Source organism: Cupressus sempervirens, chromosome 3 (genome assembly GCF_028749045.1).
Source record: "Cupressus sempervirens isolate cs-2001-9-10 chromosome 3, ASM2874904v1, whole genome shotgun sequence".
Taxonomy (NCBI): domain Eukaryota; kingdom Viridiplantae; phylum Streptophyta; class Pinopsida; order Cupressales; family Cupressaceae; genus Cupressus; species Cupressus sempervirens.
In genome coordinates this window covers 494,725,619-494,743,363 of record NC_143120.1, presented here as the reverse complement: position 1 = coordinate 494,743,363, position 17,745 = coordinate 494,725,619, and the positions used below count along the sequence as shown (strand labels likewise).

Genomic DNA, 17,745 nt, shown 5'->3' with positions numbered 1-17,745 from the left:
CTTCGTGAAGATCATGCTGATGATAATGCCATACTCCATGCCTTCTTAATGGCCTCTGACAGGGTAGCAAGATTGAACCCGTTTACCCAACCTTTCAGTGGTTCTATTAGTCCATCCATGAAGAGCATTATCTGTCTTCTTTCAGAAATGTCCGTGACCCAAACAAAGAGTTTCTGGAATTTCGCAATGTACAGGTCGACCGATTCAGTTTGTCTCAGCTACGCCAAATCTTTGAAATTGAGTTATGGATCTTTACCATCAAATCGCTCTATCAATCTCTCAGTGAATTCCGCATAAGTATTCACTTGATCATACCCTAGTGTGATGGTGTCGTGATGCCACCATTCATGCGCAACTCCCTCCAAGTGCAATGCCGCAAATTTAATTGCTTCTTCTTCTAGCATGGGATTAAGTTGGAAGTAAGTATCAGCCTTCATTACCCACACTTGCGCAGATATGGATCCGGATCCGTCAAATGGAGACAAATTTACTTTACTCAACTTCCTTCTGAGATCATCATTAAAATATCTTTTGTTTCCGCCCCCCGAATATCTCATTCTCAAATCTACATAATCTTTGTAGGATATATCTTCCTCAAAGTTCGCATTCTTCCAATCTTCCCTCAGCTATTCTTGCATTTCTTCAAAGGTTGGTTGTTTCTATCTGTGTTGTGGAAAAGATGGCATGGAAGGTCGAGAGTGTGTCGGATGAGGGTTTGCTTTACCTGATACCAAATCCACGTTGTATCCATTTTGTTCACCAGATATTTTATCGCCTGCCAACTTCTTGAGAGTTTCTTCCATGAATCGTTGAGTATCATTGATCTGTGTCTGATTCCTTGCAAGCTCCCTCAGTAGTGCCACGAGTTCAGTGGCTATGGGTTCCGATTCGACAACCATTTCTATCAATGGAATGTGTTCTTCTTTTCTTCCAGCTATAAACTTTCATTCACTGTCCACAGGCTTGCAGGATCGAAGCTCTGATACCATTGTAATATTTTGACATACAACTGCAATATTCTGAAAAAACCCAATCAACTTCAGAGAAGCATGTACGGTTTGCAATGGTGGTATGGTGATCCAAAACGGGGATGAAGACAGAGGTCATACAGTCTGTACTGGGTGGTCGTATGATGGTATGAAGGCAATACAGTATGGTGGGTGCTATACGGTCGTACGAAAGAGTGAAATTGGGTCGTACCGTATGTACCTGATGGTCGTACGATAGTGTAAAGGTTAGTCTGTACAGAATGATTTGTTGGTTGTATGGTGAATAGAGGTGAAGTCATACAGTGTGGAGGTAAGATGTGACCAAGGTCGTACGGTGGCGGAAACACAGAGCTGTACAAAAGAAATATTGAGTAATATGGATGAACAGATAGGTGAAGGTCGTACGGCCAAGCAATAAGCAGTGCGAGAATAATAGGAGGCCGCATGGTTAGGTATCTGAGCCCAACTCTAAATACAATCTTGTTCATACGCAAACACAATAGATTTAGATGAAATCCAAACACAATATTAGAGGCTTGAATACGAATAATCCTTTAAGTAATATATATGTTAAAAGATGATACTCCGATTTGCCAGATCCAAGCGAAGTATTACAGGCGACGAAATAGGGTGAAGGTTGAATCCCACCGAAACTGGAAATAGCCAAGTAGGGAAAGTCTTCCACTTCCGAAATGGCGAACAATAGAGAACCCCAATAGGAATTCACAGTACAAAGAAATAATCCAAAATTGCTTACCTAAAGGCTACCTACAAGCCGTGCTTAAATACCCATCGGGAAAACTTTCCGAGGGTGTACAAAGATAGCCGACGCGACACAAACTACGGAAACAAAACAAAAATGGTCCGAGATATATTAAATCAATGGGCCCATTAACAATAGATTGATAAATGATTTATATTATAACGGGAACATTACATCTTGCACTTTGTATAAATCTTACTCTTGTGGGAGGAAGATAACTATTCTTAATGACTAGAGAATTGAGTGTCAATTTGACACATTTGGAGAAGATTTCAGATTAAGATGATATGAAAATATATATGGAGACTTTGCATCTAACACTCTGCATCTTATGTTTTCCGCCATGGAAGATAATTCTCTCCCTATGACTCATGTTATGGATCTTTGCTTCCAGCATGACTTTATTAAAGATTATTTTTTCTTTGATTCGGCCGATCTCTTCCTCGATGGGTTTCTGGATCATTAATGGCATTGTGTATAAATTCATGTTATGGATCTTCGCTTCCAGCATGACTTTATTAAAGATTATTTTTTCTTTGATTCGGTTGATCTTTTCCTCGATGGGCTATCGGATCATTAATGGCATTGTGCATGGATTTGCACGTCTTTATTATTCAATGATGAGTCATGATTGCACAAGTTTTTTTTGAAACGTTTGCATATTCAAATGACAGATAAGTTCTAGTTTACAAGTTATTTATGAGAATTGCATGTTCTAGTTATAGTATTATATGCTATCGGAGATTTTAATTATTTCTTTCTTTTGATTTGAAAAGGAATTAAAGGCAATTTTCAAAGATTTGATTCCCTTCATTTGATATTTCTTAGAGTCCTGTATCAACCCGTTCTCGTGTCGAGAGTTCTTGAATCATTCTCAATGAATATGTGTATTCATGCTTTTTGAATTGAAGTGATCTTCAGCAGTCATTATTTGCCTAAGCTTCAGTATGTGTCTCGTTAGTCGATGGTTACCTTTCGAAAGAGTATCAACTAAGGAGAGAAAAAATCAACTATTGTTTTGATTGGGAGTCTTTAGGCATTTGAATTTTGATGAACTCTATAACAATAGTCATTCGTCGATGGTGCTTGTTGAGATTGATTCCCAATTTTAAGCTCTATGGCATAGTCAATTCTTGATTATTGCCAGGTTACAAATGGCATCGACACCCCTGGGTGGTCCTTGTATGTCATTAGAGTTGTGCAATTTCAACACTCATTAAGGTTTGGTTGTGTTGGTAACTATTTTTTTTATGTTTGCATGTTTGAAGAAAAAGCACTACTATTGTTGTCGTTTCATTCATTAGCAGATGAGTAAACGTACAAATGGGTTGTTCTTTTGGAATCATGCAGTGGTGATCATACAAGTTACCTTTCGTCTCTCTTTGGCATTCGAAAGATTATGTTAAATGAGTGCATGTATTTCTCATGGTCGGGCGTTCAATAATACTTAGTCAAAAGCATTTGTTCTTGGCAAAAACTCTTTGTATTATTGGGTGAAGGTGTCTGTGTCTCTTCCGTAGGTGTTCGACTTGAACGCTCTTATCTCCTGCTTCATATATTTCAGGGAAAATATATATTCCTTGTTCTCACGCCAAGGTATTCGCTGATGAATATTGCTTTCTGAAGATATATAGATTCAACTCCTCTTGTATCGACAATTTGGATGTTATAATATGGCTGCATATTGTCGTGCCTTCAGATAGAAGTATGTGCTATTGTTCATTTTTGTGGTTGTTAATCAAAGCAATTTAACGCATGTGCCTAGTAGTGTGCCAATTATTCTCAAGCCCCTTTCTCATCTTTTGGAAAGTTCTTTGTGCATGTCGAGACCAATTTAGATGTCATTAGCATACTAAGAGTGATTCTTGAGTTGGTGTTTATTTTCTGAGCACTTCATATATATTGTGAGATCAAGTTTGATTTGTGAGAACTGTTTGATATCAAATATACCTGTACATGATTTATAATATCATTGGTGCTTGTGTAAGTTGTGCTTATATAAGTTATTTGCAGAGGATGTGTGTATCATTTACTAGTTTTTGCCCTTCAGTAATTATAAAGTTGTGTAATTGGTGTATGCATCGATTAAGTTTACAGGAGCTTTACTACCCATGGGAAGGGTCTTGTATTTCTATTTAACGATTCAGACATGACTTCGAGTATTCAATCGACTCTATTAGAGCAACTGGACAGAGGTTTCAAGATTCTTCAATGGTTTTTGACGACCCTCTTTATTTTGGTTATGTAGATGTTATTGAGAAAATCTTAGTGATCTGCTGAAATGAGTTATTAAAATCTCTCATGGTTGTAGAATGCAATGGGATGGTGAGAGATTATGAAACATTATTTGCAGTCTTGATACCAAATTGGTGGCACTGTATTAAAAGGGGATGATCATATTTAAAGAGAGACTATTCACCTTCAAAGGGAGGCTACATGATAGAGGGAGATGTCCAACCCTTTGCAAGTTTATAGTCAATCATCTTATTGTGGAGATTAAAAGTATCCCTGTTGAAAGGGAGACTCTGTTATTAATGATATCCCTGCTAAGAGGGAGACTATATTATTAAATGTTGTTCCTAATAAGAGGGAGACACGGTTATTAAAGATTGTCCCTACGGAGAGGGAGTTTATGTTAAGAGAAAATCTCATTTATTAATACATCCTTCTCTGGGAGAAGTTTGAGTTGAAAGCCCTCGTTTCACCCTCTGCAAGTAGGTATGGCGGACCACCCTCTATGGGTAGGCATGGTGGATATGCATTCTTCTCTGGGAGAAGCCTGAGGTGAAAGCCCTTGTTCCACCCTCTATGAGTAGGTGCGGTGGACCACCTTCTGTGAGTAGGCATGGTGGAAATGTATTCTTCACTAGGAGAAGTCTGAGGTGAAAGCCCTCGTTCTACCCTTTGCGAGTAAGTCTGGTGGACCACAAACTGCAAGTAAGCATGGTGGAAATGTATCCTTCTCTAAGAGAAGTTTTAAGATAAAAGTCTTCATTCTACCCTCTGCAAGTAGGCATGGTGAGAGTCATGTGGGTGACTCCATTCCATGTGCTTGTACAGTAACTATAATGGATTATGTTATGCTGAGATAACACATGTTATGTGAATTTATCATCCTTGGTTGCAGCTATGTGGGCATGCCTGACTAAATATCTCTCTCTTGCTAAGAGGGAGTCTTGAAGTTTGTAGCTGTGACAGAGATCTTTATCTCAGATTTATGAGATAGAAACAAGTTTTTTATGACAGTTATGGCCATCTTCAGCTGAAAAAGATATTTGTGATTATATTTAAGTTAATATTATGCAAAAAGACATGTGTCATACGTCATGCAAAGAGGCATACGTATGGAAATATGAAGCGTTCAAAATGTGGAAATTTGAAGGGTCTTATTTTTTGAGACTCAAAGAGACCTTTGTATAAGATGAAGAGTCTTATGCAATCTATTTATATGATTGCTTGGTATATTATAATCAATCAAGTGAAAAGCCGTGTACTCATTCATTTTATGATCAGGAGATATTTTGTTGGTGTGGCTGGGGTTTTTCCCTTCAAGTGGAAGGGTTTTCCCAGGAAAAATCTTTTGCATTTTCTGTGCATTTTTATTTAGTTTATTATGCTGTTTATGTAATCCCTGGGCAAATAACTAAACATTTGCAATGTGATTGCATAGCACTAGCACTGGAGGTTGAAAAAATTAGTTTGTATAGCAGTACCATGTAACACTTACACAAAAGATGCAAATTTAGGTCATCAAAGGTTTGAGGCAAATGTAGGGTAAACCCAACAACAATAACCTCATCTGAATGCTAGTATGTCCTCTAGGTAGCTTGAGAAAATATGTTACAAGGATTTGTATCAATGTTTAACACGATCCTATACCAAAACAAGGATACTATGTTTCGAGGATTGTCTCATCATATGACCATAGCTAAACACCATCTTTGCAGCAAATTCCTCTTCAAAATCTCACTCAACTCTAATGTCATGAGTTGGTTGACTCCATAGCCCATTGATGATTACCTTCATTTACTTAAACCAAAGAAAGTAATCTATTATTTTTTTTACTTACTATTATCATCACACTCCAGAGATTAATTAATTGTCCTCCTTAAAATACCCCTAGTGTAGTAGTATGGTTATATTTTTTCAAAATGCTTGCTAACTTGGAGGGTTTAAGAATGTCACAAAAGAGTTTCATACTTCATGCAAAATAGTTTAAAACATATATCTTTTCATCACTAACTAGTATCTTTCCGTCATATAAACGATATGAAATATTAATCTATGTGCTAACTTATAGATCTTAGGTCAGTGTTTCATTTCATTAAAATGATACTGCTAGTACCAAAAACAAAAACATAAAATACCTGGTCTGCCATTTCGTATAGATGCCAAGAAAGTAACCTAATAGAAAGCTGCAAAGAAAAGTGTGTGAATGCTATTTAGGATCATTATGTAAATAGCTGTTGAGATATATAAAAACATGGATCTCAAAATAAAAACATAAGATTATTCTAGAATATAGCTTGAATAATTATAAAAGATGAAGTTTCATTTTAAATGTACATAGAAAGTGATTATGAATTCCTGAGGTAGAATAAACTGAAATACCTCTATTTGAATTAATTATGGCATGAACAGAAAAATATACCAATAACTAAGTAGAAGACACGTACCTAGTAATGTATCCAATAACTACTACTGATAAAATGCTAACCAGGTCAGTGAAGTTATCAGCTAAAAGAAGCACAATTAGGCATGTTCCAATCAACAAAAATCAGTAATAGACAGTAGCTAATTCACAGAACTTGCAAAAGCTTCTTTGCCTTACTCCCATTCAAATTGCTCGTGTACAAAAAAACAGTGAGGAAGATCATGTTTCCTGTGTGTAACAGAATGATAAGGCAGAAGCCTAAGATGACAATTCATACAATTATGTATAGGAAAAATCCTGCTCTGGGCATCTTGGAGAAAATGGCTATGGAAGGTCATGGACAGTTCCAATTACCTCCAGATGGACAATAGCTGGCTTGGAGCTTTGAGAATCTTGCAAAAAGCCTCAAGCCTTGAGTTGCAGCTTTAATGTAAGGTCACTGATTCCTTGCCCGCTGCTTTCTTGTTTTGCTTTTAGTTCTCTGAAATGAAGATCCGCTTGGTAGTAGTACTCATCTCATCAGTATTTAGATTGGGTTTAGGTGTGTGTTTTTTAATCTACAGTCATAAATATAGTCCAGATTGACCTAGTAGCATTTTGAAAACTAATATATGTTATTCCCCACTTGTAGATTTGGGTTTGTGATGTAATCTTGTTGTGGCCTGTTTAAGGTATATATGTTGCATAGTGGAAATTTTCTGCTCAACCCAGTTGCAGAACATAGATGTTAGTGTCTTTTGAATCAAAGATGCTGCTCCATCTTTTTTGGAGCATTGGAGATGGTCGTTTTGCAAAGTGATCATTCCCACTCCATCCATCATAAGTATAGTTTAGGCATTTTTTCTATAGTTTTTTAAAGATCTGAAGAGCACCTGATGTTTGTTAATTAGTTAAGATGATATTTCATATTTATATTTAAACAAGATTTTGGACATGAACAATTTGATGGCTCTGTTAACAGAGCACTACAATAGATGAGCGATGGATTTTATTAGTGAGTTAAAGTCATAACTATGAGACTAAGGAGAAGTCAAACCATCTGTATAATTATAAACCTTTTCAAAATAGAAAGCATCTCCAATGCAAAAGTATGCATTTGAGAGCCTAAAAACATTGTGCAATAATAAGTGCACCAGAAGTTCTGATATTTCTGTTCAATTTGCAAGAATGGAAATTCTTTCACAAGCTTTAGGATCTGTTACAATATTCAATACACATGCCTCTCTTTGCTTAAAAATTGTCGAGACTCCATGCTGATATGGTCACTTCCACAAGTAGAGATTTTACAATCAAGAAAATACAACTCATATATTTGAAAAAAAAATCCAGAAGAAATTAATCCAAAACCTAATCTGTCTACTCAAGATTATTCTCCCAGTTAGATACAGTCATGCACAACCTCGTGGATTGTGAATTTGTCCTCAAGTTTTTAACTTCTGTGTCCACATATGCTAGGGGTGGCAAATTGTGGTGTGATTTCATGGACCTATTTCTCGGGGTTCTAATCCGAATGGATGTAAGAATTGTTATGCATGTTTTGAAATTTGGGCATCACAAGATCAAAACTAATAAAATTGTAGAAGTGGTAAAAATGTCTCAATTACCTAGGATTATATAACAAAAACACGTCAAAGAAAAAAATAATAATATGAATTCTATTATACCATGACAAATATAATGAAAAAGTTGGTAAATATGCCAAAAGACTCAAAAGATTTAAATTTTCATTAACATCAAAGTTTCAGATGCCAATCCCAAAAAACTTCTCAAGCCACTAAAATCTTTCCATCATTTTCTTGGGAGTAAATTGCTAATTTTTGTTTGCATGCATATAAAATGCAATTTCTAGGGCACATTATTTTGTGAAAATTTTGGGTACAACCTGGCAGCTTTTTTCCTGAAATAATATCAGACTTCTGCAATGTAGATTTACGTTGCTGGAAATCCAAAGTGGGTAACAATTTGGGTTATGATAGGAATATCAATGAAAGAAAATCAAATACTCGGAGATATTATATGTACCTTTGGGGTGAGTTTGAGGCCTGCAAAATTATTTTTAATATAATCAGGCAAATCCACATTCTCCTGTCATTTTTCCATTATTCTCAACAGATAGAACCTAAAAACAAATAGAATATAGTATTTTCATGTGTCAATCCAAGACATGTTTCACACAGTAAATGTTCTAAATAAGCTAATTTCAGTGCAACCAACCATTTCAAATGTGAAATGCCTTGCATGAAATGGACAGAGTTACAAAATCCCTTCCTAAGTATATGATGGTGAAAATAGAGATTAAAAATTAGAAAGCATAAGTATCCATCTGCGCCTGGAGGATAGACTTTTATTTTAATTTTTATACCTCACAGGCTTGTCCGGCAGATCTATTGCAGTGAGCTGAATATCATCAAACCCTGCATTTCTTTTTAATTTAAAGGCCAATCAATTGATAATCTCTATGCTTTAGAAGAAATAGACAAGCACAGAAGCCAAACAAAAACCAGACCACTTTGTAATTTCTAGCAAACCATGTACGCTGCGCAATGGAGAAGGAAAAATTGTAGAAAGACCAACATTGAACACTGAAAAGCAGAGACCAAGAGAAGGGCAGAGAAATGAATCCCAAAAATCTTATTGAAACAAGGTAAGGGACTTACCTCAAGATGATTCTGCTTTAATTGAAGCCAATGAGAAATATGTGCAGAGTTTGAAGGGAAAATATTATGAAACCCTACAAGGGTTGAATTTTTTTTAAATGACACAAATTGTTGCTTCAATATATTTGTAAGAGGAAAAGTGGTTACAAAGGCAAAAACAAACAGCAAGACCAAAAATTAACATATACATTCCCAAAATATTTCACTTCCCACCATTCCTGTGCCCCTTGCCATCTATTGGAAAATGAATGTTTCTTTTGTCTTAATTTTTTATTTAAGACAATTAAAATAGTTTTAATTTTTTATTTAAGATAATTAATATTAATAATTCAAATGTTTAAGATGAAATATAAATTTTGTCATAAAATAAGTCTTAAACTGCCCTTTTATGTAGTAGTTGCATCCAGTTCATACCCACAAGATTGATCTTTGCATATTCACAGACATTCAAATCAGAGACCTATAGAGAATAGGAAAGGTTGTCTGTTTATAGATTTTCCAGTCTGAACTGAGACCTGCATGAAGAACACTTATGCAGATTCAGAGGAGCCATCAAACCCTAAGCACACTAAACTTAGCAGTTCATTTCAACGGGTACACATTTCCTGAAGATAATTTTGTTCTTTTCAACTTAACTGATCTTATGTGTTGGATTGTGACAACAATATAATACAATAATCTTAATTTGAATAAAATATGTTTTCTCTAGACAGAAAATCTACTATTGTTTGTGATAAAAATTTGAATGTTTTGAAGTCTGACAGCCCGCTTTGATGTGGAAGAATATGTTTTGAAATATGTATCAATCTGCTTTCTTTCTGAGGAAAAAATCTAATATTGTTTTTTTTTTTAAATGTCTGACAGTCAGCTGTTATGTGGAAGAACATATCAATTCGTAATAGCAAGCTGCATGGAGATTATTAAAAAAAACTGAGCAAAAAGAATATGGATACCTTGTTCTGTGAATGTTTCTGATCTTTAATCCCATAACACTATTTGAAATTTTGTTCTGATACTCTATTTTCTCTATCCTTTTATTTATTCATAATTAATTCATACTGCAGTATTAAATGATTCTGTGGATTTACATTCTCTCAACATTATGTATATTGTACCTTCATTGCCTGCTATAAGTCTTGAAATCACCAAGCCTAAGCACTGACAATATGCAATTCATAACTTTTTCGGTGCATATGAATTCAAATGAAGATAATCATCTTATTATGTGATTAACATATTTGTGTAAAAATGTCTTATCGTAAAGGAGTGGAACCGCAATGTATACCCGGCATGTTCAGAAACTTAATGGGTAAGCAGAGGTTGGGTCCATTGGGCTTAAAGCTGAGGAAAAGTCCATCCTTGTTACAACTTATTGACTTGAGTTTAGGCCACAAACACAGAGAAACTGTAAAGGATGTGAAAAGTTCAGCATGTAACATATCTAAGAACAGTACCTTTGAGGAGAATAAGAAAGCCTCTAACTTCTGAGCCCTAGCTCTGAGAACTGGTGCATGGGAGGTAATGTAATGTCGCCAGTTTCGATTTAGTCTCAGTTATTAGCAAATCAACACAAATTTGATATTTATGTCCCAAGCTAAGAAATATAAGGCATTTCAAGTTAAAAGAACTGCTCATTTATTTAATCAGATTAAGTTATATGTATATTCCTTACTCTCATATCCAGCCTTATCACTATTCCGCCTCAAAGACAGAAGGAGTAGGTGTACCCAAGTTGCCTAGATACCAACTGCAATGGGCTCCCTCGAAGTTTATAGATCCAAGCCCTTAGCCTATCTTGATACTATGCCCACAAGACGCTCAGGGTTGCTGATCCCTACCCCATCTTGGGACAGAGAGTCATTGCTTGGCAGTGTTACACTAGCACAGGGGTGCGGCGGTGCAGGGGAATGTCAGGAGGAGTTTCAAGTGCGGGAAAATAAAGGCCTCAATTTGGAGATGGCAAGGGGACAGCAGGGGTGCGGAGGTGGGGGGGTGGGGCAAGGGGGGGAGAGGTTGCATAGTATACATATATGACTTGAAATGCTAATTATGAAATGATATTTCAGTATAACATAACAAATATAGTTGAACAATGAATATAGATGACTGAAATGCAATTCACGAACCATACGTTCAAACTTCAAACTTGAAACTTCATAACCAATGACCATTGAACTTAGTAAATACTCATAGTAAATTGTAACAATAATAACATTAAAGTTTTAAACACAATGATAATGATAAATAAACAATATAAATCATACATAGTACATATAAGTCAACCACTGACTATCAAATGACAAAGATGAAAGATTCAAAATTCATTGTTCAAAATATAAACATAATATATCATAAAGATCAAGATGCACATGATTACAATGAGTAGAGTAGCATGAAACAGTGAAATGAAATAATGTATCACGGCCATATCAAAGTGAGTACAATCTACAAAATGTCAATAATGAGAATGTAAGTGTGGGAGCTCTCTAATCATCCCCTAAACTGAAGTTCTCATCACTAGAGCTACTAGACTCCTCATGGGTAAGATAATATTAAAAAAACTTTTAAAAATTTGACTTTTCAACATGGGCATCTGAAGCACCTTGCGTGTCCCCTAGAAGCACCTTGCACGCACCCAAGATGCACTCCCGCACCTGTGCACTTGCTGAGTGCGTGGATCGTTGCGGCCGCACCAGTGCGTGCACCCATGTAACACTATTGCTTGGATTAATACAAGCCCCTCTATGGACACATCTTCGCCTTCTCTTCTCAAATTAAAATAGTAATAGGACCTGAATGTACAATTGTGATTATCAATAATAATACATATATCATTTTGACTGTTATTATTATAATACACACACACACACACACACACACACACACACATTTACTTTAAATATATTTATCATAAACATATGAATATATAATCCTTGGTTTATTATTTTGCCTATATATGTAAGAACATATATGGGTCCCTCTCTCATAATAGAATTTATTTATAATATAATAATATTTAACAGTCAGAATTACTTGCTGATTTCTTGCCAGACAGGCACCTGATTTGCCAAAAGGCCAACGCTCACTGTTGATATGTATTCCTTTTTATTCCTCTCTAAATACCAAACATAAATAATAATTTTCCTTTCCTGAAGTAAGGTACTAAAAGATATTAAATAACCCTGATCAGTCTCAATATATATCTTTTATAATCTGTGACCTGTATCATAATATATTTAATAATCTCCTCCTTATGGTGAAACCCAGATATAATTTATAATATGATTCTTCCATGCCTGATTGTGAGAGGTTGATTCTATCAACATAATGCTATCAAGGGACACGCCCTTGTCTTTTCATAACAATCTGTTTGTACTTCTTCATACACAATCTCATTGGTAATGCTCAAGACAATATTAATTAACCCAATGGATAATTAGCATAATCACTGTCCGCTATTTCTAAATTGCTGATTTATGATTAGTCGATTTTAACCAAATTACGTATCATAATTCTTAATCAGTCAAGTTATATCAAATGATCATTGATTTTCAGTATTACTTACAATGCTTTAGTCAATATTGATCTCTTTCTTGTTGCTGCCTCAGTGGATTGCTGACTTATCATGCTCTATATATTTGTTGACTTATGTTGATTATTAGTATTTGTTGATTTGCATTTACAATATACTGCTTGCATACATGGATAGCTTATATAAAAATAATACACTATTATTGTAATTTTGTTTATGTTAGACTTCTCAAAATTTCAATTCTATTGTATCATTTATTTTATAGTTTTAATTTATATTATTCTATTTATTTATTAATTTTTTCTTTAGCAATTTTTTAAAATTATTTATTACTAAACTGTATTGGCAATGGGGACATCACAGGTAGGTGTTAATATCATTATGGTATATTGACAACATAACCCTAAATCCTATTGAGAAAATGACCATTACAGATTGTTAATAAATCTATCTTGGGTAATTACTTTTTAATGATTTTATTGGGCTATTATCCACTGGATCAAATTTTCTTGTTGGATTATTTGCAGTATGTTTCAAGATATGAATGTGACTCGGTGGCAAAATGTTATTTCTCAAAACGAAAGCTTGTTTGGGAAGCATTGGAAGGTGGATTGAAGAGAAAAATAGAAATTCAAAGGGGAGAGATCTCTGGTCTTAAGGTAACTAGTCCTCAAAATGGGCCAGGCCCCCTTGAAATACAAGCATAATATGCAAATGAATCTAAATTTGCCAATTTTTTTATCGATAAAAGGTTGAGGCCAAAAATAATACAAATATATATAAAATATACATAAGGTTTAATATTTAAATATTTTAGGATCACAATGGAGGTACCCATCCGCATAGTAATATCTCAGTTTGAGGCATTAACACCTCCTGAAGATGTATCTCATGCAGTAGTCTTGTGGCCTTTTGCCTAGACATCTGATCACTCCATGAGCTTTCTCCAATCTCCTTAGCTCTCCAAGCACTTTATCACTCCATCTCCTTTTTTATGTTTCTTTATCACTTCCTCACCTCGTCACTCCAATTATTCTCATGTCTCTCTGTCCTTCTTTCATCATCTACCTTATCACTCCATCATTACTCCTTATCTCTCCTCCCTTATTTTTCCACCTCCTTATCGCTCTATGTCCGCTAGTTATCTCTCCAATAAGGTTCCCTTATCTCTCTACTTATTTCTCCAAGCAGCTCCCCCCTGAAAATGGGGTCACTCTCCATTTTCCTCAGATATGAGGGCCAGATGTGCCTTGCCTTGTATTTTCAAGAATCCCTGAGGCTTCAGGATCACACACTCTAGCACTACCAAACTACAACTTCTCAGCTTGTCACTTCCTTCTTCATAGAGATTCATTCAACACATGGGACTAAGAGGTCGTCTGACACTGCTCCTTCTAGATTCATGAGGCCCAAGATTCTGTACGATCAGATGTTGACATCCTCTCCCACAAGCACTCTAAGACAGCCCAATGTTTCTATTGGCCCTATTGATTTCCTTTTGGTTCGATAATTCTTCGCGGTGGGTTGGAACCTTTAAGGGATTTTGGGTTTTTGGAGGGTTTTGTCTTTCCTCATGTGCTCTCTCTTGTCTCTTGCTTTTGTTGTTTCTTCTTGGGCACCATTTGGTAACCCTATTGTGGGCTGGCCCCCCTTTTATTGCATGTCACAGTCCCTTTGACCCCATTGTGGTCTTTTTTTGGAGATCAATAAAATTATCATATCTTCTTATCCCTCCACCCTTATTGCTCCAACATTACTCCTTATCTCTCCTCCCTTATGTCTCCCCCTCCTTATCACTCCATCTCCTTTTCCTTATCAATTCACCCACCCCTTATCACTCTAACTCTTTATTGCTCCAAACCTCCTCATATCTCTTGATATCTTCATATACCTCCCCTTATTGCTTCAAAATCTACGTACTCCCCTCCTCCATTCTCCATTTACCTTGTCACTCCATCACAATCTCGTATCCTTCCACCCTTGTCACTTCTTTATCCAACCCCTATATCTCTCATAGTTGACATCTTATCTCTCCTTTTTGCCACACCTTGTCGCCTTTTTTCTCCATCACATGTAGCCTCCTCACAACTTCATAGCCACCATGAACTTCACCTCCATAGAAGTTCCCTCTGCCTTGATAGGAGACGCAACCATGAGTGGAAAGACCAGGAGTGTAAGTGCCCATCAACTCCCACTGTCTCCAACCTAGTCGTCACCTCTTCGTCCCTTCCAACCACCATCCCTACTTCCACCATCTCTACCTCCAACCAAACAACCGTCCTTACCTCCATCTCCTTCAACAGTACTTCAACACTAGCCACCATCCTCTAGATCCAACAGCCTAATCACGACCACCTTCTTGTACCCCAAGCAACATCCCTACTCCCCCCCTACCTCCTCTACCCCAACCACCATCCCTGATTCCACCACAACCTTTATCTCTCCCTCATTATCACCTCTACCTCCACCCCAACCACCATTCCTCCTTCCACCACCTCTACCTCCATCCCAATCATGTTCCACCACCTCCAAGTTTGCTTTCACCCCAATTACCATCCAAACTTCACCCACCATTTCCAATTCCACAAGACCAAACAAACCATACAAGAGGGCAAAGAACCCAAACCCCAAGACTAGGCATAATAGCACAGCAACACTCAAGAGGTAGACAGAGGGACAAGAGTAGCGAGAAAAAGAGCTTAACCAAAACGAGGTAAAGTCAAATGAAGCCAACCATACTCCCACTAGAGAGAAAAATTTGTCCTCTAACCAAAATAAGTGCCATCGTACACCCACAATAAAGTGACTACTACGACACTCTCCAAACCACCCACACACCTTTAGCAAAAAACTCAGAGGAAGCTGAACAAGCCATCACAGAGAATGGCTCCCAATTCCCTGCATGAACAAAATGCCTCACCAAAGGCAAGAAACAAAACAATGACATCAACAGCAAGGCCACCATAGATATTTGCAACAAAAGCTACCAAGCACCACCACCGGAGAATGAGGAAGAAGGCCCACTCCAAGCAAGAAACAAATGCAAAGAAAGGGCAAAACAATGCTATAAATAAACTATCGTCCAAGCATCAACCCAAACAAAAGAGGCTCTCCAAGACACTAAACTAACCATGGATAAGAGGGAGGAATACCCTCTATTGTACCAAAAAACTGCCCATGTGGCAGCTACCACACAAACAACCCTATGAGCAAGATGAAAGGGGCCCATAAAATGTTGCAAGAGAAAAAAACCTCAAGCTTGCAATGCGCCAATAAATTAGGGATAGATAATCCTTCCCAACGCATCTCCCTTCCTTCATTGTCACACGTAAAAGAGACCATAGAAAGAAGTCCTTGAGTAACAATAACACTTGACATCTTAGCTAAACACCCCATCGCAACATTCACAAGAAAATAAACCTCCAAACATGAATGCATGAAGCTTGTGTCTATCACAAATGGCCCAACAACCGTAAACATCATCCTCTTTGTCATCTTCGTCATCAGTATCTGCATCCTTAGGAACTTCCCCTACAACTCCTTTGCATGAGCCACAGACCCTGATTTTCAAACCTTCACTTCTGCTCCCACTCTCGTCCATTGTGCATCCCTCTTAATCATCAAACTTTTCTAAATTGGCCATAATATAACTATGTAAGAAATGAAACTTTATGTAAATGCATGATATGTAAATGAATTCTAAGAAATGAAAATTTACAACTGTTTTGCATGTCCAACTATCCAGGCCATCCATGTACTTCAAGGAATTTGATCCCTAGCCAAGAAAACACACAATATGGAACCTACCTCTGACTTCACCTCTAGCCAAGAAACTCTCTACAAGTCGGTAAATTCATCCCTTGTGTTTAACTATTAATTGAACTAAACTTTTGTATTACCTATCAATCAGAACTCTTCAACTTTCTTTTTGATATAGGGTTGTTTTTAAAGATTAAAAATTCCAACAGTGAATAATAAACTTTTTTCAATGAAAATTAGCATTATCCATTTGACTTTTAAGAAAAAATTGAATGGATTTAACATTGCTGATTTGACTGTTAAGAAAATATTCAGGATTTAACATTACCTATTTGGCTGTTTGAAAAGTTTCAATGGATCTAACACTATCCATTTGACTATTTAGAAAAATTTCAATGTATTTAACATTGCCCATTTGACTGTTTAGAAAATATCCAATTAGTTTAGATAGATATCAGTACATATCCTAACTTATATCTCTTATATTGTTGCAAGAGACATTTGTTGCACTTTGGCAAATGATAGCTTGATAGGCATTTCTAGAACCTTATTTAATCTGATGCTCGCTTGAACATGCTAAGTAAGAAAGGTTTAGCAAACAAGTGGTCTCCACTATTTGACACAGGATTTACAGACCTATACAGTCTTTCATTGAGATTACTATAACAGAATATATCTCCTCTGAAAGCACACTCTGCATATATAAACAGTGACAATTATTTGCTACCCTTGCAATCTTTGCCAGAGGTAGAACAAATTAATATATCTGAGGTTGAAAAAGTGGAGACTGGAAAGAGTTTCTCTGGCTTTTCAGTTTCGACCAGAAAGGGAAAAAAATCATGGCCATCAAGGAGAATGTTAAAGCTACAGACAACACACCTAAATTGTTTGACATAATGCCTTGAAGAGAGTTCATCTCAAAGAAAGAATTTAAATGATTGCAAAGTGAGTGCTAAATGGAATTGATGAAAAGGCTTTAGAAACTTTAAAGCAAGTGCAATTGTTGAAGCTAAGTCCCACCACATTTTTAGTTTTCTTACATGCTGCACTAAGATGAGAGTGCTCAAACAAAATATAAGCATCCTTGCAAAACATGATACTCAAGGCACGTGAAATGTTTCAAACATATATTGGCTTGTTCAAAATGTCTTTGAAACTTTCAAATAGATGCAATTGCCAAAACTAAATATGTTGTGGCCACAAATGCTCTAATATACATGCATGCAAATGTGAAGCCACGAAGCAAAGAAAGGCAGAATTTGGAAGAACATGATTGCAAGATTTGCGGAAAATGATATAATGAACTAGCTTTACGAGCTTTTGAGTAAATGTAATCAAATAAATATCTTCCCAATGAAATATAATGGTCACAATCCCTGCATTAGCAAAAA

At 36.3% G+C, this 17,745-nt stretch overlaps 1 protein-coding gene across 2 annotated transcripts in view; it reads right to left on the bottom strand.

Annotated features, from left to right (window-relative positions):
• The window catches only part of LOC149567345 (uncharacterized), a 35,976-nt gene that overhangs the window by 12,231 nt on the left and 6,000 nt on the right, over nt 1-17,745 (bottom strand). For both annotated transcript variants that reach the window (XM_089820521.1, XM_089820522.1), the window contains exon 4: nt 6,120-6,167. In XM_089820521.1, coding sequence (XP_089676647.1) covers nt 6,120-6,131 — 12 coding nt within the window. In that variant the 5' untranslated portion in view covers nt 6,132-6,167. The remainder of the gene's footprint in view (nt 1-6,119; nt 6,168-17,745) is intronic.